Source organism: Geotrypetes seraphini, chromosome 2 (assembly GCF_902459505.1).
Source record: "Geotrypetes seraphini chromosome 2, aGeoSer1.1, whole genome shotgun sequence".
NCBI lineage: Eukaryota > Metazoa > Chordata > Amphibia > Gymnophiona > Dermophiidae > Geotrypetes > Geotrypetes seraphini.
The window spans coordinates 66,644,591-66,669,977 of record NC_047085.1 but is presented as its reverse complement, the minus strand read 5'-3'; the positions used below and the strand labels follow the sequence as shown (position 1 = coordinate 66,669,977).

Here is a 25,387-nt window from a genome sequence, read left to right as displayed (position 1 = left end):
CATGTTGAACATTGTCATTGAAAAGGTGAATCATCAAAACAATCATGCCAAACAGAAACATTTATGGAGCTCAAGGATTACCCCAATGTATTATAGCAATAGATTATTCTTTATATCCTTAAGATCTGACTGACATCCAAATTTCAGTTTGGACTCATACTTTCTGATTGAGATAGTAGGCAGGAACAGGAGATAACCGACAGGGTGGGGCTCCAGAATGAATCAGCTATCTACTGTCAGCCCATCCCTGGCTGTCAGCATTTTCTGTTGGCCTTACCAATATCAGCAAAGGCCTATGGGAGATCATATCAGTTATATCTGACCTTGGGGCATGTCAGTGCATAGACCAGCAACCTCAAAGTGCATAAATTACATCAGTGCTTAAAAGTAACAAAAGACTTTGGTACAGCCCTGAGGTGCAAAGATGTATTAATGTGTGTGCTTAAGATACACAGAGCCCCAGCTGCATGGTTAATCAGAAACCATTGTCAGAGTGATACTGGAAATTAACAGCAACTCCAGTCTCTGCACCACTCACCTTATTCACCATTGTTTCAAACAGTTTACAAAAGATAGGGGTACTTATCAATAGATTCTATTTTTAGAACAAGTCTCAAACTTATAAATATGGGAGGTTAAAATCCTCTCTCTCTCTCTCTGGAACCTGGACTTCTCCCTGATGTCTGGACCAACCCCTCCCCCCTTCTCTCTCTCTTTCCTCTGACTCTGTAATGCAGGTAGAATGTCCTCTCTCTCATACACATATGCAGTCTCTGAATCCACTCTATATTTGTAAAGCTTATTTCTATTTCTTTCTGTACATTTGTAACTCAGCATATGCGTGATGTATCTCTCTGTATTGCCTTTCTGTAATATTAAGCCTATTTCTAACACAATATATTATTTATACAATCACTTTTAGCTGTCCTTGTTATTAATTTCACTCCCTACTGAAAATCTTCTATGAGGGTATTGAATCCAGGACCTGCGGATAGTAAGGCCACCATGTTATATCATTGAGGCATGTTTGCTTTAACATTACCTCTCCAAAACCTTACATTTTGGGTGGGGCTCATCCGTAATTACATCTACTAGAAAAGATATTAGCAAGGTAAGAACCTAATCTCTTTTTTTAGTGCAATAGGTATGTCATTCTGGACAGAATGTATAAAAGCAGTCCCAGAAGGAACCACTGTGCTGGCTCATAACACTGAGGACTCAAAAGCAGAGTCCTCCCTTGCAGGTATATTCACTCTATAAAACTTGGAAAATGTATGTAGAGTGGACCAAGTCCCTGCCTTATAAATCTCCTCAGGACATCAAGATTCCGCCTATGAAGAAGTCATATTTTTAGTCGAATGAACCTTTATGGAGACTATGACTGTTTTCCACAGGCAATATATGCTGATGAAACGGCCCTACGGATCCATCTGGCAATTGTGGCCTTGGAAGCTGGTGCACCATGTCTAACCTGAATAGTGAGCACAAAAAGATGGTCAGATCACCTGAGCTCAGTGACCTCAAGTTACTGCAGAAGCACCCTTTTCACATCCAACTTTTTCAGAATCTGGTTCTTCTTCCTAGTACCTGTGGACTGCAATGCCAGCAATCTGACCTCTTGACAAGGAAAGCTGAAACAATCTTTGGCAAAAGGATGAAATGGCATGTAAAAATTCTCCAGCGTCTGTGAACTTGAGGAAAAGCTCTCTGCAAGAAAGAGCTTGGAGCTCCACGATTTTTCTTGCTTAGGTGATAGCCACAAGAAAAACCGCCTTGAGCATCAGATCAGTCAAGGATGCTTCCGTGGATCATATGGAGCCTGACTTGAGGCCTTACAAAACCACGTTAAGGTTCACTGAGGGAAATAGGTGTTTTACCGGTGGCCTGAGCCGTAGCACCCCCTTTAGGAATCTGGCTATGTTTGGATGAGACACCAATGAAGTCTTATGCTTTTGAGCCCTGAAACAAGAGCATCCCTCCACTTGAACTCTGAGGGACAGCACTGTAGACCCCTTATCAAGGCCAGCCTGGAGGAAGGCTAACACCACTGAGATCAGAGCAAAGAAAAGCTCTGTCTTCTCCATGATGCACCAGTGTTGGAAAGTTTCCCATGCCTTAACATAAACAGAGATCCTTGTAGGCTTTTTGGCTCTGAGCAGAGTAGCAATGACTATCTCTAAGTATCCCTTGCGCACTAATGCCTCACGCTCAAGAGCCATGCTGTAAGAGCAAAATGATCTGAATCTTCTATGACCACCAGAAAGAAGGTCCAGCTGTACTTGCAGTCTGAGACCTGCGTCCCTCTGAAGATACACTAGGTCTGCAGTGCCAATCTGGAGCCACGAGAATGACTGTTCCCCCGATGGCTTGCAATCCTGTGACTTATCATAGGCCATGGAGGAAATACATACAAGAGCTTGCTCTTCATCCACAGCTGGACCAGAGCATCCAGACCTGTGCTTTTGGACTCAGATGATCGACTTAAGAATCGGTCCGCCTTCTTGTTTCTTGCTGTCAACATCAAATTGAATGTTGAGCAACCCCAGCAATGAACAAAGGATTGGAAGGCTGTACAGACAGTGTCTATTCTTTTGGATCCAGTGTGTCTGCTGAGGAAATAGGCCTGGACATTATCCACCCCCACTACATGCGCTGCTGAAAGAGCCTGAAAATGAAACTGCCCACCAGAAACAGTAAGCAGGTCTCCAGACTCATCTGCGCACTCTAGGTGCCTCCCTAGAGATTGACACATGCCACCACAGTAGCACTCTCCGAGAAGACTCGGACCACTAGTCCCTCCAGACTCTTCAACACCAATTGAATGGCTCGAAATTCCAATCTGTTGATCAACCACTTCTTTCAGGAGGCCAACCAACGCTTATTGGTCGGGCATCCTTTGCAGTGAGCACCCCAGCTGAACAGGCTGGCATCCATTGTCACAATTACTCATGAGGCTATTCTAAACCGTCTAGGAACAAGTTGATAGATGGTATATTAAATTTGGAATAAACTTGGAAACAGTAAAAGCATAAAGATAGACCCCCCTCATTCTCTGAATCTTCCTCGGAAAGGCTCTAACTCTGCAGAAACTCTCTAACCTCAAGATGTCTTTTCTGTCTAAATTACCATCCATCCAGTATGACACACCTATTGCACTAGAAATGAGATCAGCGCCCTTTATATAGGCCTTTCCCACACACTAAGCCCATTTCTAGCAAAGCCATGAAGTACAGTACACTTTTATTCCATTTGTTTCATTTCTGGCCATGCATTATTATTAGGCCATTTGAAAAAAAAAATGCATATGGTAAAGACTCCCACATTATTTGGAGATATGAAAAATTAAATTGAAGGCATTACAATTAGTTCAAAAAGTAGCAGCTGGGTTGATTTTGGAGGGTTGTAGTTATAAAAATATTTCCAGTAATTTGAGATAGCTTCACTGGCTGCTGGTAGATTTTCAGACACAATATCAAATTCTAATTTAAAATTTTCAGTGCCTATTCGTGTCAGCCCCTGCCTGTTTGCAAGATTTGATTCAGTGTATAACCTTCCATCAGTAGCTGATAGAACAGCAGTGGTACCAGATCTAAGTAAGGTTCAACTATGTTGAGACAACATCTTGTGTGCTTTTGCAACTGCAGTTCTACATTTGTGTAATAGCCTCTACTAGGGTATATATGTTTCAGTACATCTCTGCAGCAATTTAAGAAAGTATTAAAGACTTGTTTCTGCGTGCCTTTCTTTGTACATGAGTGGAACAGGGTGGATAGTGTAGAGTTGTGTATAGTGGAATGTACCTTTGATATTAAGGTGAGGTATTTGTGTTTTTGATTATGTATGTTTTTTATTGGAAGCCACTTTGATATAATAAGCTGCATATAAATGCTGTAAAAGTGTATGTTAACTAGTTAGTGGTTAATGCTTTCATGCTGTTTTCACCCATTCTCTGTCCCCAACATGTCTCCCCCCACCCCAAATAAACACCAGACTTAAGAGAGTAACCCTAATGCACACTTTAGTGCATCCCACAATAGGCCATTTTTACTGCTTTAGGTGTGTGTTAGTGCTTAAAGCAGCTTAGTAAAGGGCTCCTGGGCACAATGGACCACTGGTCTGACCCAGCAGCAGCATTTCTTATGTTCTTATGGAAGAAAGATGGCACAGATGTCATCCATAAACTCAGCTACTATCCATGTTACCTTCTTACATAAAACCCTTCTGGAACATTTCACATGCTATCACTGCCTAAATTCCCATTATAGGTTCTTTCTATTTTTCTTTACTATTATTAATATACTTAAAACTAATTTTCTCTCACCTATGACTGCAAATTAAGTTGCTTTACAGCACAGAATAAAGCAATGATCAAATTGTCACAAGAAAAGATTAGGTTCATACATTTCCTAAACTTCTTTCTTGTAAATCCACGCTATTCCTGAACAAGTGGATAGTCAATCCCATCTTGCAACATCTCTTGTAGAACGCTTCATTTACATATTTTTGAACCTCCCCTCTTACCTCAGGACTGCCCTCTGAAGTCAAGTGGGTACAAAGAAATTACACAGAAAGGAAAAACAGAAAGTCACACAGAAAGGAGACTAGTACGGGGATACATTGAGGGATACGAGTGACTAAGGTATTCGCCGGGATAAGCCTGGCTGAGCCTCTGCGTGTGCGGATCACCGGACTAGATGGACCCCAGGTCTGATCCAGTGCAGGCATTTCTTATGTTCTTAAGTCTAATCTACTCATAACACTTCAGAACATAAATCATAAACAAACAGGTTTCGTAAACATTATAAACCATAAAATTGGAACAAGAAGACACAGCATGCACTAACTGTGGGGCACAATAGCGAAAGATCCCCAGGATAAAGTGCATGATCATGATGGATGTTAATCTTGGAAAGGCTGGTCAGAGAATCAGAAGTCCAACTTACCAGTACTTATTGAGGTGGGCAATCAGGCAAATCAGCAACTTGCAGGGCAGGTTCCAGGAATAGAATGTGGATTTACAAGAAAGCACAGTTACTTACCGTAACAGGTGTTATCCACGGACAGCAGGCAGATATTCTCTACATGTGGGTGACGTCACCGACGGAGCCCCCTAGTGGATGTTTTCGCGAGCAGACTTGCTCGAAGACCTTCAGGCTTGCGATTGGCCCGAGCATGCACGTGTGCCCCTCCCGCCCTGCCTAGGGCATGCGTCTCCTCAGCGTGTCCTCAGTTTAGATAGCAAGCAAAGAAGCCAACCACGGGGAGGTGGGTGGGTTGCGTGAATATCTGCCTGCTGTCCCTGGATAACACCTGTTACGGTAAGTAACTGTGCTTTATCCCAGGACAAGCAGGCAGCATATTCTCTACATGTGGGAGACCTCCAAGCTAACTAAAAAGGGATGGAGGGAGAGTTGGCAAGTTAGGAGAAAAGATTTTGCAAAACAGATTGGCCGAAATGGCCATCACGCCTGGAGAAAGCATCCAGACAGTAATGCGAGGTGAATGTATGAACCGAGGACAAAGTGGCAGCCTTACAGATTTCCTCGATGGGAGTAGAACGGAGGAAAGCAACAGACGCCGCCATCGCTCAGACCTTGTGGCCTGTGACTCGATCCGGCAGGGAGACACCAGCCTGAGCGTAACAGAAAGAGATACAAGTGGCCAACCAGTTAGAAATGGTCCGCTTAGAAACAGAGCGATCCATGCGATTAGGATCGAAAGAGAGGAACAGTTGGGGAGCAGAACGATGAGATGCGGTGCGCTTCAAGTAGAAGGCCAGCGCATGCTTACAATCAAGAGATGCAGAGACAGGGTTAGAATGGGGCTTCGGAAAAAACACAGGACGAACAATGGATTGGTTGATGTGAAACTCAAGACACAACCTTAGGCAAGAAAAGGATGGGTACGGAGTACCACCTTATTGTAATGGAAGACAGGGAAAGGTGGGTCCGTAACCAAGGCCTGAAGCTCACTGACCCGACGGGCAGAAGTGAAAGCAATAAGAAACACCTTTTTCCAAGTAAGAAACTTCAAGTGAGCCTGCACCAGCGACTTGAAGGGGGGTTTCATCAAATGGGCAAGGACCACGTTAAAATCCCAAACCACCAGAGGAGGTTTAAGGGGTGGATTAACGTGGAAAAGGCCTTTCATGAAGCGGGAAACCACAGGATGAACCGAGATAGGCTTCCCATTAATCGGCTGATGAAAAGCTGTGATAGCACTGAGGTGGACTCGAACTGAAGAGGACTTGAGGCCAGCGCCAGACAAGTGCAACAGATAATCCAGGACAGCAGATAAGGAGGCGGACAGAGGCTCCAGCTGTCGATTAGCACACCAGGAAGAAATGTGGGTCCACTTCTGATGGTAACACTGGCGAGTGGACTCTTTCCGAGATGCCTCCAGGACATCCAGCACAGGCTGGGAGAACTGGAACGAGGGCATTAAGTCTTGAGGAACCAAGTTGTTAAGTGCAGAGACTGGAGGTTGGGATGAAGCAGAGAACCATGAATCTGTGTAAGCAGAGAAGGAAAAATAGGCAGCAGAAGAGGCTCCCTGGAACTGAGTTGCAACAGAAGGGAGAACCAAGGTTGTCGGGGCCACCGAGGAGCTATCAGAATCATGGTGGCATGCGAAGACTTGAGCCTGACGAGTCTTCAGGATCAGAGGGAACGCATACAGGAACTTGTTCATCCAATCCAGAAGGAAGGCATCCGCTTCGATCCTGAGAGGGGTGTAAACCCTGAAGCAGAAGCAGGGAAACTTGTGACTGAGGGGGGACGCGAACAGATCGACATCCGGAGTCCCCCAACGAGCAAACACCTGACGCAGGGTTACGGAGTGGAGAGACCACTTGTGAGGCTGCAGAAGACGACTTAACTTGTCCGCCAGACAATTCTGCTGTCACTGAATGTAGACCGCACGAAGGAATATGTTGCGGCGGATGGCCCAATCCCAGAGCCATAGCGCCTCCTAGCACAGGGACAGGGATCCCGTATCCCCCTGTTTGTTGATATAATACATGGCGACCTGGTTGTCCGTGCGGACCAGCACCACGCGGTTGCGAAACAGGTGATAAAAAGTTTTCAGGGCGAGGAAGATCGCTTGAAGCTCCAGCAGATTGATGTGACAAAGTCTGTCGGCACTGGACCAGAGACCCTGAGTGTGAAGGCCGTCCAGATGGGTCCCCCAAGCGTAGGCCGACGAGTCCGTCGTGAGGACCTTTTGCGGAGGAGAAGCATGGAATAGAAAACCTCTGGTAAGATTGGAGGAGAGCATCCACCAACAGAGAGACTCTTCAACAAAGGAGTCACGACAATGAGTCGAGAGACAGGATCCCGATCCTGGTTCCATTGGGACGCCAGAGTCCATTGAGGAATACGGAGGTGAAGTCTGGCAAAAGGAGTCACATGAACCGTGGAGGCCATGTGATCTAGGAGGACCATCATGAGCCGAGCTGGAACCAAGGACAGATGGGTCACCCTCCGACACAAACGGACAAGGGCCTCCTGACGAGGCCGAGGCAAGAAGGAGCGGAGACGAACCATGTCCAGGACTGCTCCGATGAACTTGAGAAACTGGGATGGGCAGAGGTGGGACTTGGGAAAGTTCACCTCGCAGCCGAGGCTCTGAAGGAGCAAGATGGTTTGAGTCATCGCTCGCAGGACTTCGCTTTGATCAGCCAGTCGTCGAGGTAGGGAAACACCTGCAGACCGCGGAGACGCAGGGCCGCAGCTACCACCAAGAGACACTTTGTGAAGACCCTCAGCGAGGCCGCCAGGCCAAAGGGAAGAACACAATACTGGAGATGGAGATCCCCCACCTGGAATCTCAAATACCGGCGAGAGGGCGGTTGTATAGGAATGTGCGTGTATGCCTCTTTGAGGTCTAGCGAGCACAGCCAGTCCCCCTCGTCCAGGAGGGGGGGTACAACGTAGGAAGGGTGAGCATTCTGAACCGTTCCCTGACCAGAAACATGTTCAGAGCATGGAGGTCCAGGATCAGGCGCAGATCTCCCATCTTTTTGGGTACCAGAAAGTACCGGGAATAAAAAACGGTGTTTCTCTGGTCTGGTGGAACCTCCTCGACCACCCTGAGGCGAAGAAGGGCTCGAGCCTTCTGAAGGAGAGGCAGCTGAGACTGAGCAGTAGGAAACTCTCTTGGAGGCATGTCCGGGGGCACTTGACTGAAGTGAAGGGAGTACCCATCCTGGATGATAGACAGCACCCAACTGTCGGTGGTAAGACTCTGCCACTGGGAATAGAAATGATGGAGGCGACCCCCGATGGGGAAGGGGGAAGGCCCCATGAGGAAGGGAGCCCCAAGGCTCATACTGCGTACTGGAATTGTCAAAAGCAAGGCCTAAGCCTGACATTGCTGCTGCTACTGCGGCCGTTTCAAAGGAGGCTGAGAGAAGGCAAGGGTGGATTTTTGTGGATACCTCCGGTGAGGAATTTTATAAGGTCGAGCCGGAGGAACCTTCGGTTTAGGTTTCACTAGAGGTGAAGGACTGCTCGTGGTCCGAGAGGCGCTTCGTGGCGGCCTCGATGGAATTATCGAAGAGCTCATGACCCATACAAGGGAGATTGGCAAGACAATCCTGCAGATTTGGATCCATATCCACAATCCAGAGCCAAGCGAGGCAACGCATGGCGATCGCATAGGCTGTAACTCTTGAGAGAAGGAGGAAGATGGAAAGAAGGTAAAGCATGAAAGTTCTATCCCTGTAAGTCCTGACATTATTAAACCAGGTGAAGTGGGATAGGAAAAAAACAAGACAAAGCTCACTTTTCTCTCTACAGAAACCCCCCCCCCTGCAACTGACATCTACCTTATCTATCTCTGCAGCTGATGGAAACAGATTAACTGTGAAAAGATATTTCACACAATTTGCCAGAAGGCATACAAGGATGGGGAAATACCCAGGTTTTAAACAAAAAGTTAACTACTGTGTCAGTAAAACTTGAGAGAAAGCAACAAGTCCTAATGCTGTGGGTTTGCTGTGGTTTTACACCAAGGCCCACCCAGCCAGATACCATGAAGAGATAAACACAGACCATGGTCCGAAGATAGAATTCTCAGAAGGTAGAATTCTCAAGAAATATCATCTAATAACAGGTGCCAGAAATATTTGCAGTTGGGAGGAGGTTTATTGCTCGGAAATGCTTATATGGTAAAGAAACAGACATTTCAGGGAATAGGTTAGGCCTTACAGAAAACAGGGCGACCACATAACATGACGCAGGGGAAACCAGCCAATAAATGAATGTAGTTAGGCAGTAATACATAAGAAAATAGCCAATAAGGATGTATCATGTGATGTAGGCCAACGTGGTGTTGGCCACTAAGAAATGTATAAAAACCAGGCCTTTAGAAGGGAGAGGTCAGAACAGACATCAGAGGATCTACAGGCCTGGAGATCAACTTCTGTTACGCTATATGCTGAATGATTTATTCCTGTAAGCTGTTATTGATTGACTAAATAAATATATACTTATTGAAACCAGTATATAGCGTTCGAGGTCTCATTACCGAGGTAGGCCTGGACAGCTGCCTACATCACTCTCAAGGACAACTCAAAAGCGTCGTAAGAGGCCTGAAACATGTACAGGCGGAGCTGGGACAGGGTCTCTTCAAGGAGACAAACTCCTGATGCCGAGGCTCTGGCACGACCTCTCGGAACGAATGGAGGGCATCCACACAGAACCGGAGGTAGGACGTGAAGATAAAATTGTAGTTAAGGACACAGTTCGCCATCATCGAATTCTGATAAAGGCGGCGATCAAATTTGTCCATCGTACAGCCCTCCCTGTCCGGGGTGACGGCAACATAAACCTTCGAGGGATTACACTTCTTCAAGAAAGACTCAACCACCAAGGATTGGTGGGAAAGCTGAGCACTTTCAAACCCTTTCACCGGGATTGTTCGGTAACAGCCATAACCGCATATGGTGTCTCCAGGTTCCGGAGAAATGTCTGCTGGAGAACCTGATGCTAAGGCAGGCGAAGCGCCTCATGAGGCGGACGGTCAACTTCCATTTTCGCCAGGTATTCCTGGGTAAAGCAGGAGTCGGACTGAAGATCTAAGTTCAAAGCTTTGCCCATGTCAGAGATGAAACGAGAAAAGGAGGAGGTCCGAGAAGATTCATCTTCCGGGGGGATACTCCGACCAGGACCTAGTGCGGCCGAGAAAGAGGGAGAAACCTCCCTGGAATAATAAGCCGGGGCCTCAGAGTCCTGTGAACAGGAGACCGAAGAGGTTTGACTAAGGTGTCTAGGGGGCGTCGAGGAATGGCCCCGTGCCAGATGGACCGGGATCCGAGGGATCCGCTGGCGAAGCCCTGGAGAAGAAGGGGTAAAGGAGAATTCCCCAACCGGCTTCAAAGCAGGCCCCTTAGAGGCTGGCAATCGCCTCGATGGGGAACATACACTAGAGTCCAACTCGAGGACAAGCGTGCTTTCAGTCGGATTTCTTGGGACACCAGGCTGCACAATGGTATAAATTGATATCTGGATTTATGAATAAAAAACCAAAGACTGGTCTTAGAGACATTTGGAGCATTGAGATTAAGCATCAAATTTCTGCATCTCAATGGCCATGAATTTGGTCTTGGAGAATGAGATGTACAGTGTCCGCATCTATGAGACAAACTTGGTTCTTTTTGTTACATACAGCATTTTGGACCCCAGTTAGATTACAGAAGTTGGATAGCTCTAAGTCTAATAGATGCTGGCATTGTAATCTGGAAGCAGGGACTCTAGATCATCTATTATTTTTTTGTCCCTGTGTTATGACCTTTATTAGAAAACCATGTAGCTCTATCATACAATTCTATTTGGGACGTCAATGAGAATAAAAAGTCAAATTTCATCAAGCAATAAAAAACTTTTATTAATAATGACAGGAGTCACCATTCAACATATCACCAGAAATTGGAAAAACTACACTAGACTTAATTACACCTTCTGGTGGAACTCGTTGTGCCATATATACAAAATGGAAAGAGCAATTGCCATACAAAAAGGGAATTATAATAATTTTAAAAAGATTTGGGGGCCATTGATAACTTATTGTAATGATTAGACGCCTTTTTACACTGTAAGTATAATTATGATTAAGAGAAGGGGGTGGTATATAGTTATATTATAGGTTCAATCAATACCTAATTTAATAAAAGCCTAAGCGCGCATGCGCACTCTTACCAGTGTGTTTCCGTGCGCTGTAGGAACCCGCAGGTAGGAGTGCACATGCGCGCTTCTACACATATCTCTCTCTCCCAAGGCGGATGTTGGCTTCAGGCGGTGCGGAGGCTGTCGGCCGCGGCGGCTGTCGGCGCCTGCAGGCCGCCGCGGCTTGAGGCGGAGGGCAGACGTGAGGTAAGGGGTGCTGCTGGACAGGGACAGGGGAGCAGGAAAGAGGTGCTAGGGGGGAAGAAAAAGGAAGGGAGGCCTGCTGATGGACAGGGGAAGAGACAGGGGGGAAGACAAAGGAAGGGAGGCCTACTGCTGGACAGGAGGACAGGAAAGTGGTGCTGCTAAACAGGGGGGAGATAAAAAAAGGGAGAAGGGCTGCTTCTGGATAAGGGGAGCAATGAAGGGGTGGTGGTGGACACAGGGAAGGTAAAAGGAAGGGAGAATGGGTGGACAGCCGAGTAAAAAGAAAGACAGAAATACAGAAAGTGGCTAAAGAGAGAGAGAGAGAAAGAAATAAAGACAGACACACACATATTCTAGCACACGTTAATGTAACGGGCTATAAGAATAGTTTATGAATATAATACATGTATGATATTTTTGATTACAATATTTATGAAAAGGGTGGGTGGGGGAGGGAGTTATTTTATGTATTTAAGATGATATATAGAAAGAATTTCAAGTGATGTATATAATTCAATTGATGTAATATTGTGTTCTTGATGTAAGATGAAAAAATGAATAAAGAACTGGGGGAAAAAAAAATAAAAAGATATGCAAGGAGGACCGAGTGGCAGCGGGAAACCGCCAAAGATTCTGCCCACGAGGAAGCAACATTGTGTAGAGTGAGCCATTATCAAAAAAGGAGGCCGCTGCCTGGCTCCAATATAGGTGAATGAACTATCCATGCACATCCATCTGGAAATGGTGGCTTTCAAAGTTGGTCTGCCCTTATGGGCTGCACCAACCAGCACGAACTGATCATCGGACAGTGAAACTTGTTTGCAACCACTAAGTACCTCAGCAAAAGCCTGCACAAATCCAGCAATTCAAATACCTTGTCACGTTTGCTCAAACCTGAGGGTGTATAGGCTGGCAATCCCACTTCCTGATTGATGTAGAAACCAGAGACCACCTTCAGAAGAAAGGAGGGGACAGTGTGGGAGCATGCTTGATTCCGTAATTTGAAAAATGGGTTCTCTGCAGGACAAAGCCAAGTTCGGAAACTGTGGGCTGCGCAAGATGGTAGCAATGATTCCTGTCGATTAACTTCTGTGCATGAGATCTGCACGCTCAAGAGCCACTCCAGAAGATCAAAGCAGTCCGAATCCTGCAGGGCTATGGGCCCCTGCGTGAGAAGATGTGAATAAAAGGGAAGTTTGAGACTCTAATCCAGCTGCAGACAAACCAAGTTGGCATGCCACGGGGCGCCTTGGCCTATTAGGTGCCACTAGAATCACATGACCCTGTTGTGTCTTGATTCTTCTCAGACGACGGCCTATCATGGGCCACGGAGAAAAGACAGAAAAGTCCCTCCTGTGGCCACAGTTACACCATCCAATCCTTCTCTTCCTGGTTTGAGAAGACTGTGGAAGAAATGATCCTCCTTATCAGGTCGAACATTTCCCAATTCTCAGAGGACCCACAGTACTTCCCAGTGATCCAGGAGCAGCTTTGCTCCTGATGATCAGGAAAAGAGGAAGACTGTGGCTTCTTGCTATTCAAATAAATCACTGCGCTGTCAAGAACTGACTATCTCCAATTTCAATTCCTGAAGAGATTCCAAAATAATCCCTATCAAAGTAGAAGGTTTCAGTAGTCTCCGCAATGGGGACCTCCCCAAGATTTGGAGCTTCACTCAGACTTGGTCCTGGTGATTCACGACTGCAGCCAAATTCCCCATTTTGGAAGTGCCTGTCTGAGAAAGCAAAGGCATGAGGACTTCATCTGGCTATCTGTAGGTGGTTTGTCCCCAGACTGCGCATGGCCCTGCTGCTGGGGACACATGTCCCTAGAAGAAAGGGCCCCACCTCCACCCCAACATAGGCGCCATGGTAGGCGTATTAGGCAAATTAGTATTGGTTAGATAAGCCAGAAACAGCATATTAAAAAAATTCCGGGGAAAATCCAGGACCTTGGTGGGCAGTCGCCTCCTCTGAATTAAGAGTTTTTGTGGGCTTAGGGTCCAGAATTGTGGCTGCAATTTGCCAGGCACTCACTTGTGCTGCTCCCCAGCCCAATTTTCAGACTTTTTGGACATGTGAACATGGATGCTCGCCAGACAGCCATCTGCTGCAAACGGGACATGAATCTGAGGTATCCTGCCCTGAGTCATCCATTTGATCTGTTGTCTTGCAAAAACAAACTGTTTTCAGGCAGATAAAAGCTTTTACTTCAAAATCGGGAAAATCCAAGATGGCCACTATGGGAGTGATTTTGATAATAAAACAGCTGGGAAACTTAAATCGAATAATAAAACCCAGCAATATTAGGATCTCTAGAGACCCCCCCCCCCAAATCGATCTTACAGGCTGTTGGCCTGTTTATTCACTGTGCCATGCTGTGTGCTGGGAGCTGCAAGATAGAAGCTGAAAACAGCTTACAGGGAGATCATCTGCCTCAAAAAGCCTTGGAACCTTGACTGCTGGCCTTCTCAGGTACAATGCTTCAGTAGGAGACCTCCAGCTCACCCAGAAATGGTATACACGTGAAGGGGTAGAGGAATTCAGTCAGCCCCGATCCTGGACACACCGCCATGGAGCTAAGCTCCCAAGGAACGGTCCCTGAGCTCCAATCAGTGAATGCAGGCTGTCCAACTGGGTGTACTGCAAAGCAGCCAACCCCCGGAAACAGACTTTGCCAGTAAAGTCTGCGATCTCCCACGGTCAGAACTATCCCCGTGTGGAATCTCTGCAGCACAAAAACACAAATCTGTGAAAATACTGAAGTTACAAACAAACAAACATCCCCCCACAAGCAGAAAGACTATCTCCTACTATCTCACTTGTAGGAAGACAACTGGAAGTCAGAGGGCAGTCCTGAGATATGAAGGGAGGATCAAAAATATGTAAATGAAGCTTCCTACCAGAGATCTTGTGAGATGGGATTGACTACCCACTTGTCCAGGAATATAGTGGGATTGTACAAGAAAAACCAAATATCCAATAAGAAGCAACTAAAATGAACAGTTCTCACCAACTATCTCCATACCACATTTCCTAGAGCTAGTATGGACCAAATCTCAGATTTCAAGGAACACACCATCTCAACTTAATTGTCTTCCAAAAGTCTAAACAATATTGTTGTTTAAAGATCCCAGAAAAAAATATTAATTGCATACTTACACCTTGCGGTCATTAAGAAGCATACCATTCATTTTCTCAATAGCTCGTTCTGCAGCCTCCTGAGTCTCAAAATGAACAAATCCATAGCCCTTTGATCCATTTTCATCACAAACCACCTATAAGGCAAAATTATAAATGAAACACTACTCTGCTAATTTTATCCAATATACTAAATATAAGTTATTTTAATAACCTCGACTAGTTAGCCACTAACATTTATTCAAAAAAGCATGAGCTCCATAACTGAGAAATCTACTTAGGAGAGAAATGAAAGATTAGGTTCTTACCTGGATAATGTTAATCCTTTCAGTAGTCCATACATACAGTGATCAATCTGTTCCTGCAAACTGAACTTGCAGAAGTGTGAATACTTACAGCTGTGAGCACCTCCCTTATGGAGGCGGAACCCAGAGTCCCCTTTCAGTTACGTCCCAAAGCAATCAAGCTCCACTGGAAAAGAAAAAGGGAGTGCTAGGGAGGTAAAATTCCTAGATGTCATAAATGACTGCTTCTTGGAGCAACTGGTCCAGGAACCCACAAGAGGGGGAGCTAGTTTAGATTTGGTCCTTAGTGGAATGCAAGGCATAGTACAGAAGTTAACAGTGTTGGGTCTGCTGGGAAACATTGATCATAACGTGATCAAATTTGAACCGATACAAGGAGTGACATCGCAAAAGAAATCTACTGTAGTGGCATTTAATTTTCAAAAGGGCAACTATAATAAAATGAGAAAAATGGTTAAAAAGAAGCTAAAAGGATCAGTTGCAAAGATTAGGACTGTAAACCAGGCATGGATATTATTTATTAATTATGACAGGAGTCGCCATACAACATATTACCAACAATTGGAAAAATTACAATAGGCTTAGCTACATATTTTGGTGGAATTCATTATGTCATATTTATAAAATGGAAAGATCAATTACCATACAAAAAAGGAATTATAATAATTTTAAAAAGATTTGGGGGCCATTAAAAAATTATTGCAATGAATAGACATCATTTTCCTAATGAAAGTACATTTAAATGTAGGGGGACGGGGGAGGGTAAATAGTTCTTTTAAAGGTCTGATTAATAGATTGAAATATAATATATAAATGATATTTTGAATTAAATTATTTGTGGGAAGTGTGGATGGGGGAGAATAAATTCAAGTATGTAAAATCATAATTGTATGAATATCAAGTGATATGTAAAAGTTAATATGATGTAGTATTGTGCACTTGTTGTAAGATGGAAAAATGAATAAAGAATTAAAAAAAAAAAAAAAATACCATCATGGAAGCCCAGACCATATGTATTCCAACAAAGGTGGAAAGAAGAGGAAATGAGAGCTGGCATGGTTAAAAAGTGAAGTGAAAGAGGCTATCATAGTGGAAAAAACAAACAAACATCCTTTAAAGAATGGAAAAAGGATCCGAATTACGAAAATAAGAGAAGACACATGCACTGGCAAGTTAGATGCAAAGAACTGATAAAATAGGCTAAGAAAGAATATGAAGAGAAACTTGCAAAAGAGGCAAAAACTCACAACAACTTTTTTTTAAGTTCATCAGAAGCAATAAATCCATGGGACCGTTAGATGATCAAGGAGTAAAAGGGGCAGTCAGGGAGGATAAGGCCATAGTGGAGAGACTGAATTAATTCTTTGTTTCGGTCTTTACAGAAGATGTAAGAGATCTACTCGAATTGGAAATGTTTAAGGGTGATGATACGGAGCAAATGAAAAATCTCGGTGAATCTAGAAGATGTACTACCGTTTCACCAAAAATAAGACCTACCCTGAAAATAAGCCCTAGCCATGATTTTCAGAGTAGGTCTTAATATAAACCCTACCCCTGAAAATAAGCCCCAGTCGCCGGCAGCAGCGCTTCCCCCGCTGAACCTCTCTCTCTCCCATCCGAACCCCGACCGAAATACTTGGTAACAAATGGCAGCACAGGCTGCATCGCAGCCTTCTCATGCCCAGGCGTTCCTCTGCCACATCACTAATGATGTCATCAGCAACGCGGCAGAGTAACGCCCGGCATGAGAAGGCCGGGAGGGAGAGATGAAAGGGTCAGCGAGGGTGTGTGTGTGGCAGCATGGGGATGGGAGGGATAGAAAGATGCTGTACAGGGGGATGGGAGGAAGGGAGGGATAGAAGCTTCAAGGGTTCTGCTGCACAGAGGGATGGAAGGGAGGGAGGCATAGAAAGATACTGCACAAGGGCATGGGTGAGAAGGGAGGAAAGATGCTGCACATGTGGGGGAGAGAAAGGAAATAGGAAGAATTGGGATAGAAGAGAGGAAGGAAGAGATGATCATTGTACATGAAAAAAAAATAAGACCTACCCTAGTGCCTTTTTTTGGGCCCAAAATTAATATACGACAGTGTCTTATTTTCAGGGAAACACAGTAAGCCAAATCGAAAAGCTTAAAAGTGATAAATCACCTGGACCAGATGGTATAAATTCCAGGGTACTTACAGAACTCAAACATGAAATTGTTGACCTGCTGTTATTGATCTGTAACCTGTTGCTAAAATCGTCTGTAGTACCTGAAGATTAGAGGGTGGCCAACCTTACACCGATTTTTGAAAAGAGTTCCAGGGGAGATCCGTGAAATTACAGACCAGTAAGCCTGACTTCAGTGCCAGGCAAAATGGTGGAAACAATTATAAAAAATAAAATTATGGAACACGTAGACAAACATGATTTAATGGGACAGTCAGCATGGGTTCAGCCGAGGGATATCTTGCCTCACCAATTTGCTTGACTTCTTTGAAGGTATGAATAAACACGTGTAAAGGTAAGCCAGTTGATATAGTGTATCTAGATTTTCAGAAAACATTTGACAAAGTTCCTCATGAGAGGCTCATGAGAAAATTAAGATGTCATGGGATAGGTGGAAAGTTCAGTTGTGGATTAAGAATCGGTTATCGAATAAAAAAACAGAGGGTAGGGTTAAATGGTCATTTTTCTCAATGGAGGAGAGTAAACAGTGGAGTGCCACAGGGATCTGAACTGGGACCGGTGCTATTTATCTTATTTATAAATGATCTGGAAATTGGAACAAGTGGGGTGATTAAATTTGCTGATGACACTAAATTGTTCAAAGTTGTTAAAACGCATGCAGACTGTGAAAAATTGCAGGCAGATCTTAGGAAATTGGCAAATGAAATTTAATGTGGACAAATACAAAGTGATGCAGATTGGGAAGAATAACCCAAATCACAGTTACTAGATTGCTAGGGTCCACCTTGGGGGTTAGCGCTCAAGAAAAGGATCTGGGTGTCATTGTAGACAATTCGATTAAACCTTCTGCCCAATGTGCGGCAGTGGCCAAAAAAGCAAACAATATGCTAGGAATTATTTTAAAAGGGATGGTTATCAAGACTAAGAATGTTATAATCCTCTATCACTCCATGTAGAGTATTGTGCTCAATTCTGGTCTCCTTATCTCAATAAAGATATAGCGGCCAAGATGATAAAGGGGTTGAACTCCTTTCATATGAGGAAAAACTAAAAAGGTTAGGGCTCTTCACCTTGGAAAAGAAACGGCTGAGGGGAGATATGATTGAAGTCTACAAAATCCCAAGTGGGGTAGAATGGGTATAAGTGGATCGATTCTTCACTTCGTCAAATATTACAAAGACTAGGGGACACTCAAAGTTACAGGAAAATACTTTTAAAACCAATAGGAGGAAATATTTTTTCACTCAGAGAATAGTTAAGCTCTGGAACACGTTGACAGATGTTATGGTAAGAGCAGATAGCATAACTGGTTTTAAGAAAGGTTTGGACAATTTCCTAGAGGAAAAGTCTATAGTCTGTTATTGAGAAAGACATGAGGGAAGCCACTGCTTTCCTGGATCAGTAGCATGGAGTGTTGCTACTCTTTGGGTTTTGGCCAGGTACTAGATTGGCCACTGTGAAAACAGGCTACTGGGCTTGATGGACCATTGGTCTGACCCAGTAAGGCTATTCTTATGTTCTTATAAAGAAGGGGAATGGGGAATGACCCCGTATACATTACACTATTCTGTTCTGCTCTGTAATTTAGAAAACAAGAATTAGAACAATGAATTTGTATAAAACAACCTTATTCACTGTGACCTGTTTTAGCAATGTGCTGCAGCCTACCTCAGCTCTTTACAGTAGCTGGAAAGGAGAAGAATCGCTGCCTCATGTTGAAAATGCCTCTTCAACACTGATCTTCAGGCTGCCAGTCAGACACAGTGTTTGACCGCACCTCCACCCCTGCATATCGATGAATGTGCTAACAAAAGGAGGGGGGAACAAAAAATGCAGCTGGCACCCTGCGAGGCACTGCTGAGCCTCTTATAGATGACTAATAGCCTACACTTGAACCCCTGCTAAGCAGTAGGTCAGGATTAAAAACAGGGATGGCCCTGAGCTCCAAAAATAAATCTGCAGGCTGGCTAACAGGCATCACCAGGAATTGGTTTGTGAGCTTCAGACCAGAGTCTGCTTTCTTCTCTACACAAGAAGAGCTGAAACCAAGGTGAAAGCTCCAAGCACTGAAAACACCAAATAAAATAAGAGAGAGAGCAGAACAGAAACACTCCTTCCGACTCGCATGCAGAACAGAAACTGCAAGTGACAGTAGATCTCCCAGTGAAGTAGGAGGAACACAGAAAAAATCCACAGTGGATTCCTTCTGCATATGGCTCACAGCCATGGGGAGATAACCCACTTGTCCAGAATGACACACCTAATGCACTGGAAATTGCTTTTTCAAAATCATGTCCTCTTTGTGGTCCTGAGCATCTTTCAGCATAACACCACCTTCACTCGGGAGAGCCATATGTTTAGTGACCTGAGCCACTGCCGAATCCACCTCCAGCTGGTCAAATAGCTGCTGGAACTCCGATGCCATGGGATAAAGTCTGGACATGGCCTTGGCAACCCTCAGGGACTCCTCTGGGGTCTCCTACAGTTCTTTAACCAGTGTCATAATGTCCAGATGCATGGGAAAAAAAAGGAGGTCTGAGCATTAGAACTACTCATGACAATGCACTGGGAAGAGGAGGCTGGAGCCTCCAACTTCAGTTCTTTAATAGAATCAGCAATAAAGTGGAGGACTAACTTGAAGAGGTAGATGATCTGAGGGTCATTTCCCTGGTCAAAAGCCATGGAGGCTTCTCAACTACAAGACCCCAATCCAGCCAGTCTGAATCTGAAGTGTCACTGGAGCCAAGGCCTGGCTTTCTCAACTGAGAAGCAGACAGACATTGGAGGAAAGGATGCTCCCTGGGTCAACAGCTGTGGGCCTGTAGGCTGTGCTGAGCTGGTTTGGTCAGAAAAGCTCTCCATATCAGATTTATGTAGGGTAAGCAAATGAAGCCTGCAGAGCCTCCTACTGGGCTCTTGTGGGTTCTGCGGACTTCATAAACCTCTGCTTTGCATCACTGCAAGATAGGGGATCCGGATGGGACTTCTTACTCATTTCTTGGGCCCACAGCGGTTCACCAGCCCTGGAGGACATGGATGGGGCTAAGCATGAAGTAGAGAATGACACGGTGACAAAATTCATCACCGTTCCCGTCCCCGTGGATTACCGCGGGAAACCATCTTCATGTCATTCTTTAAGGAAAGAGGGAAGAATCAGAGTATAATTGGGCACAACCACTGACCCGCAAGCTATGCTTTGAAGAATGCTGGTGTAGAAGGACCGAGGTTGAAATAGACACAGAAAATGACATGGGATTATTTCCCGCAGTTATCCACGGGGACGGGAACGGTGATGAATTTTGTCACCGTGTCATTCTCTAGCATGAAGCTCCTGTCCCTCCCTTGCATGCACTGTGGCACATGAACATGTGGACAATTTTTACAAGTAACGGTGTCCACACACCCTGAGGAGCCCATTCCAGTCAATTATAATCAAAATTAAGAGGTTTTGAGATAGCTAGAGGCTTTTGAAAAAAAAAAAAGATCGATTGAAATCCAAGATAGCTGCCGCCAGTAAAATCTTGACAAAAATGGCTCGTGGAGACTTGGAAAATTAAAAAACACAGAAAAAAGGGTTTTGGAGGTAGGAGACCTAAGCCCTAACCCCAGAAACCCTCAAAATTGAGATTTTCAGATTCACCCCTGTTTTCCCATAGGAAATAAAAGGGCTGTACTCACAGTTCTGCGGAAGTACTTGGCTATCAGCTATTTCAGTGCAGCTGGAGAGAGGGAAAGGACTTTCTGCCTCAGGTGCTTCCAAATCAAACTCCAAACCAAGAAATCTATGGGATGCGAGTTGTATCGACATCCATGGAACCTCACAGCGCAACAGGGTGAGCAAACTATGCAGCCGATGCCCTGCATCCACAGCCCGCGCTCAAGCCACTGACTCAGGTGGTGAGCAAGTTCCCAGAGAAACAGTCTCCGAGCCCTGAAGACACACACAGCAGGCTGGCCTTCCAGGTCCATATGAAGGCTTGCACTGACTCAGTGGAACCTGTGCCCTTTCCCAGGAAGAGGATTGCTAAGAATGGGGTCTCGGGACACTAAAGCCTCAGGAAAAAACCACCTTAGGCCAAAAAGAAAACAAAGCAAAGCAGATCATAACACCGCTGCACAGTTTGCTTGCAGAAGAAAAAATGAAAGGGGATTCTGGGCTCTGCCTCCATGATGGAGATGCTGAAAGCTATAAGTATTCACACTTCTGCAAGTCCAGTTTCTTGGGAACAGATTTATCATCATACATATGGATTCTTGAGTGGATGTAACAGAATGGAGAATACTACCTATATACACGGGATAAGATGGAAAGAGGTTCTTACTTTTGCTAATCTTCTTGTAAATCCACACACTATTCCTGGACGAATAGTCCATCCCATCTAACAAGATCTCTTGTAGGAAACTTAATTTACATATTTTTGATCCTCCTCTCTTACCTCAGGACTACCCTCTGACTTCCAGTTGATACAAAAACAGTCATAAGTGTATAGGACATAGAAAGGGGAGGAGTACAGGGATATTCCCAGAGAAAAAAGTCTAATCTGCTCATAACATAACACTTCATAATAATCATGATCAAATAAACAGATTTCGTAAACATTATAAACCATAAAATCGAGGAGACGCAGTGTGAGCTAACAATGTGGGGCACAACAACGAAAGATCCCCAGGATAAAGTGCACGATAATGACGGAGGTTAATCTTGGAAAGGCTGATCAAAGAATCAGAAGTCCAACTTGTCGGTACTTATTGAGTCAGGCAATCAGCGAATCAGCAACTCACAGGGTAGGTTCCAGGAATAAAGTGTGGATTTACAAGAGAGATTATGTCTCTACCTTGATAATATCTAGTAGATAGGTGTGCTATTTTAGATAAGTGGGTATCTCCTCATGACTGTGAGCTATCTGCAGAAGGAATCCACTCCATATTTTTTCAGTGTCCCTCCTACTTCAGTGTCAGTTCTACTGCCACCTGCAGTTAGTACCCTAGAATGCTAGAGCTCCATCCAAATATGTGAAGTAAGGAAAGCGAGGGTTCAACAACACAACTGTTCTGCGCTAACATAGAAACACTAATATGTAATGAACTAGCAAAAGACAACAGAAGCATCAAAGGAGCTCAGGGGTAGAACCCCTGGAGATGCTAAAACCTATTATACAGTATTCTTCAGGACCCAAAGAGCTAACTGGCAACCAAGACACAGCTTGAAAAAGCATTAACAGAATGAGACAGTGTGCAGGCACATGCAGGACAGGACGAGAGTCTAGAATGACACACCTATCTACTGGAGAAGATATTATCAAAGTAAGGACAAGCGAGACCAAGGAATCTAGGGCGGGCTGACTACACCGGCCCGTAATATGGAGCACCAAATGCAGAGTCCTCTTGTGCTGCAACGTCCACCCTGTAAAACTTTGCAAAGGTGTGTAGTGTGGACCAAGTCACGGCTCTACAAATCTCTGGAGGACTTTTAAGGTTCCATCTGGAGATTGTGGCCTTGGAAACAGGCGTACCACGCTTAGACAAATGAGTCAGCACAGATGGTCAGAGAGTCTAAACTCATTGGTGACCTCTAGAAAGCAAGGAAGCATTCTTCTCATGTCCAACTTCATCAAAAGACAGTCCCTGCTTCCTAGAACTTGTAGGTTGAAACATAAGACAAATGGACCTCTTGATTTACATGAAATGCTAAAACCACCTTTAGCAGAAAGGAACAATGTGGAAGCAAACACCTGTCTCTGAGATTCTAAGAAAAGGCTCCCAACAAGAAAGAGCCTGGAGTTCTACGACTTCGTCTCACAGATGTCACTGCTATCAGAAAAAAAATGCATCAAGTCCAAGAGGGATGCGCCTTCCAGAGGCTCAAACGGAGCCCAAGAAGTCCCAAGAAGGGAATGGGGGTTTGATCGGTGGTCTAATGCAGAAAGCACCCTTCAGAAATCTCAAAATGTCTGGATGAGATGCCAGCATAGGTCTACGGTTCTGAGCCCTGAAACAAGAGAGCCCACTGACCTAGACCCAAAGGGAAGCCACGGTAAGGCCCTTGTCAAGGCCCACCTGGAGAAAGGTCAACACTGGAACTGAGAACATAGAAACATAGAAGATGACGGCAGAAAAGGGCTATAGCCCATCAAGTCTGCCCACTCTAACAACCCCACCCCCTTGAATTTACCTCCCTAGAGATACCACATGTGTATCCCCTCTACATTTTTTACCCCCTAGAGATCCCACATGTGTATCCCATTTCCTTTTAAAATCCGGCACGCTGCTGGCCTGAATCACATGTTCCTTGAAGCTCCAATGCTGTAAAGTTCTCCACATCTTAGCATAGGCAGAAATGGTAGTCGACTTCTTAGACTTGAAAAGGGTGGCAATAACTGCCACATGAATAACCTTTATGTTCTAACACTCTGTGTTCAATAATCATGCCTTAAGAGCAAAGTGATCCGGATCCTCCATGCATACCAGACCCTGAGAAAGCTGGTCTGGATGTACCTGCAACCTGAGGGTGTGGCCCAATCGAAGCCACATCTGATCTACATACCATGACCTGTGAGTCCAATCCAGCACCACCAGAGTGACACTTCCTTGATGAACTGCAATTTGTCGAATGACTTGGCTTATCTTGGGCCAAGGAGGAAAGACATATAACAGCACTCTCTGAGGCGAAGGAGACTGGCATCCATCATTACTCCTGAGCCTATCACCTTTTAACTTCATCCTATGCCCTCTCATTCCAGAGCTTCCTTTCAAATAAAAGGGACTCATGCGCATTTACATCACGTAGGTATTTAAACATCTATCATATCTCCCCTCTCCCACCTTTGCTCAAAAGTTTTTGCTCAAAGGTATACAGCACCATTTTAGTAGCCTTCCTCTGGACTGACTCCATCCTTTTTATATCTTTTTGAAGGTGTGGCCTCCAGAATTGTACACAATATTCTAAATGAGGTCTCACCAGAGTCTTATACAGGGGCAAAAATACCTCCTTATTCCTATTGGCCATACCTCTCCCTATGCACCCTAGCATCCTTCTAGCTTTCGCAGTCACTTTTTCAACCTGTTTGGCCACCTTAACATCATCACATACAATCACATCCAAGTCCCACTCTTCTGTCGTGCACATTAGTTCTTCACCTCCTAAACTGTACCATTCCCTTGGGTTTTTGCAGCCCAAATGAATGACCTCTGATGAAGGTGCAAGGAGCTGTCACCAGGCCAAAGGGTAGAGCTGAAAACTGATGATTTTCCAGGACATGAAACCTGAGAAACTTCCTATGGTCTGGGAAAATATGAATATGCAAGTAGGCCTCTGTCAGATCTAGAGAGGCCAGGAACTCTCCCGGGGTCACTGCCGTTATGACCTATCGAACCGTCTTCATGCAAAATCGCAGAACGCTGAGCATGGCATGAATAAGGTCCAGCATGGCATGGCATGAATAAGGTCCAGGATGGCTCTCCAATCGTCTGAGCCTTGCTTTGGCACGATAAAGTACACGAAGTATCTGCCTGAGTGTTCAGATGGCACCAGCTCTATGGGCCAAATATCAAGCATCCTTCTCACAGTGGCCTGAACCTTCTCCAGGTGTCTCACGGGCGAGTCCACAAACCAATCTGTCAGAGGATGGGCAAATCCAGCTTATACTCAATGATGTTCAGAACCAACAGTTTGGATGAAATCCGAACCCAGGCCTGAAGAAACGCTGAGAGCCTGCCCCTAATATGCAGAGGAGCCGCTCCCAGCCTGGCATCATTTCAACTTCTTGATAGATGGAGCATCTTAGGAGGAGGACTGGTTACGTCTGAACCCCGAGAACCTCTGTTGGTAGCCTTGGTAGGATCTCTGCGATGCAGAACTGGTATACTGGCAGGAGTGCCAGGATCTATGAAAATTAGAGCGCTGAGCCTATAAAGGTTCTAGGGCTGCTATCAGGTAGATCTTAGAACAATCCACCACAGAATTCATGAGGCCATCCAAGCCTTTACCAAATAACTGTCCCTTTAGAAGGGAGTCTGGCAAGAGTAGCTTTAGATGTGGAATTACAAGGCCACTGTCTGATCCAGAGTATACAATGACCAGAAATGGAATAGGCTAACGCTTTAGCCAGGAAAGCGAAGTTACTTACCTGTAACGGGAGTTCTCCGTGGACAGCAGGATAAGTCAGCCACACTTTTGGTGACGTCATCTACGTCCCCAATTCGGATTTGCTCTCCTAGAGCTCAGGTGAGGCTTTGGGAGCCTCATCTGAGCATGTGCGGGTAGCCCTATATATACCTGTGCTGTCCCTCATTTAATCCAGTGATTTCCATAGCTTGAGTCTTATTGCAGTGTCACCCCTTAGGGGAGGAGGGAGGGTCAGTGTGGCTGACTTATCCTGCTGTCCACGGAGAACTCCCGT

The 25,387-nt window shown here is 45.0% G+C and overlaps 1 protein-coding gene across 2 annotated transcripts in view; it reads right to left on the bottom strand.

Moving 5' to 3' along the window:
* The window catches only part of PABPC1 (poly(A) binding protein cytoplasmic 1), a 200,111-nt gene that overhangs the window by 126,700 nt on the left and 48,024 nt on the right, over positions 1-25,387 (bottom strand). For both annotated transcript variants that reach the window (XM_033933124.1, XM_033933123.1), the window contains exon 4: positions 14,534-14,649. In XM_033933124.1, coding sequence (XP_033789015.1) covers positions 14,534-14,649 — 116 coding nt within the window. The remainder of the gene's footprint in view (positions 1-14,533; positions 14,650-25,387) is intronic.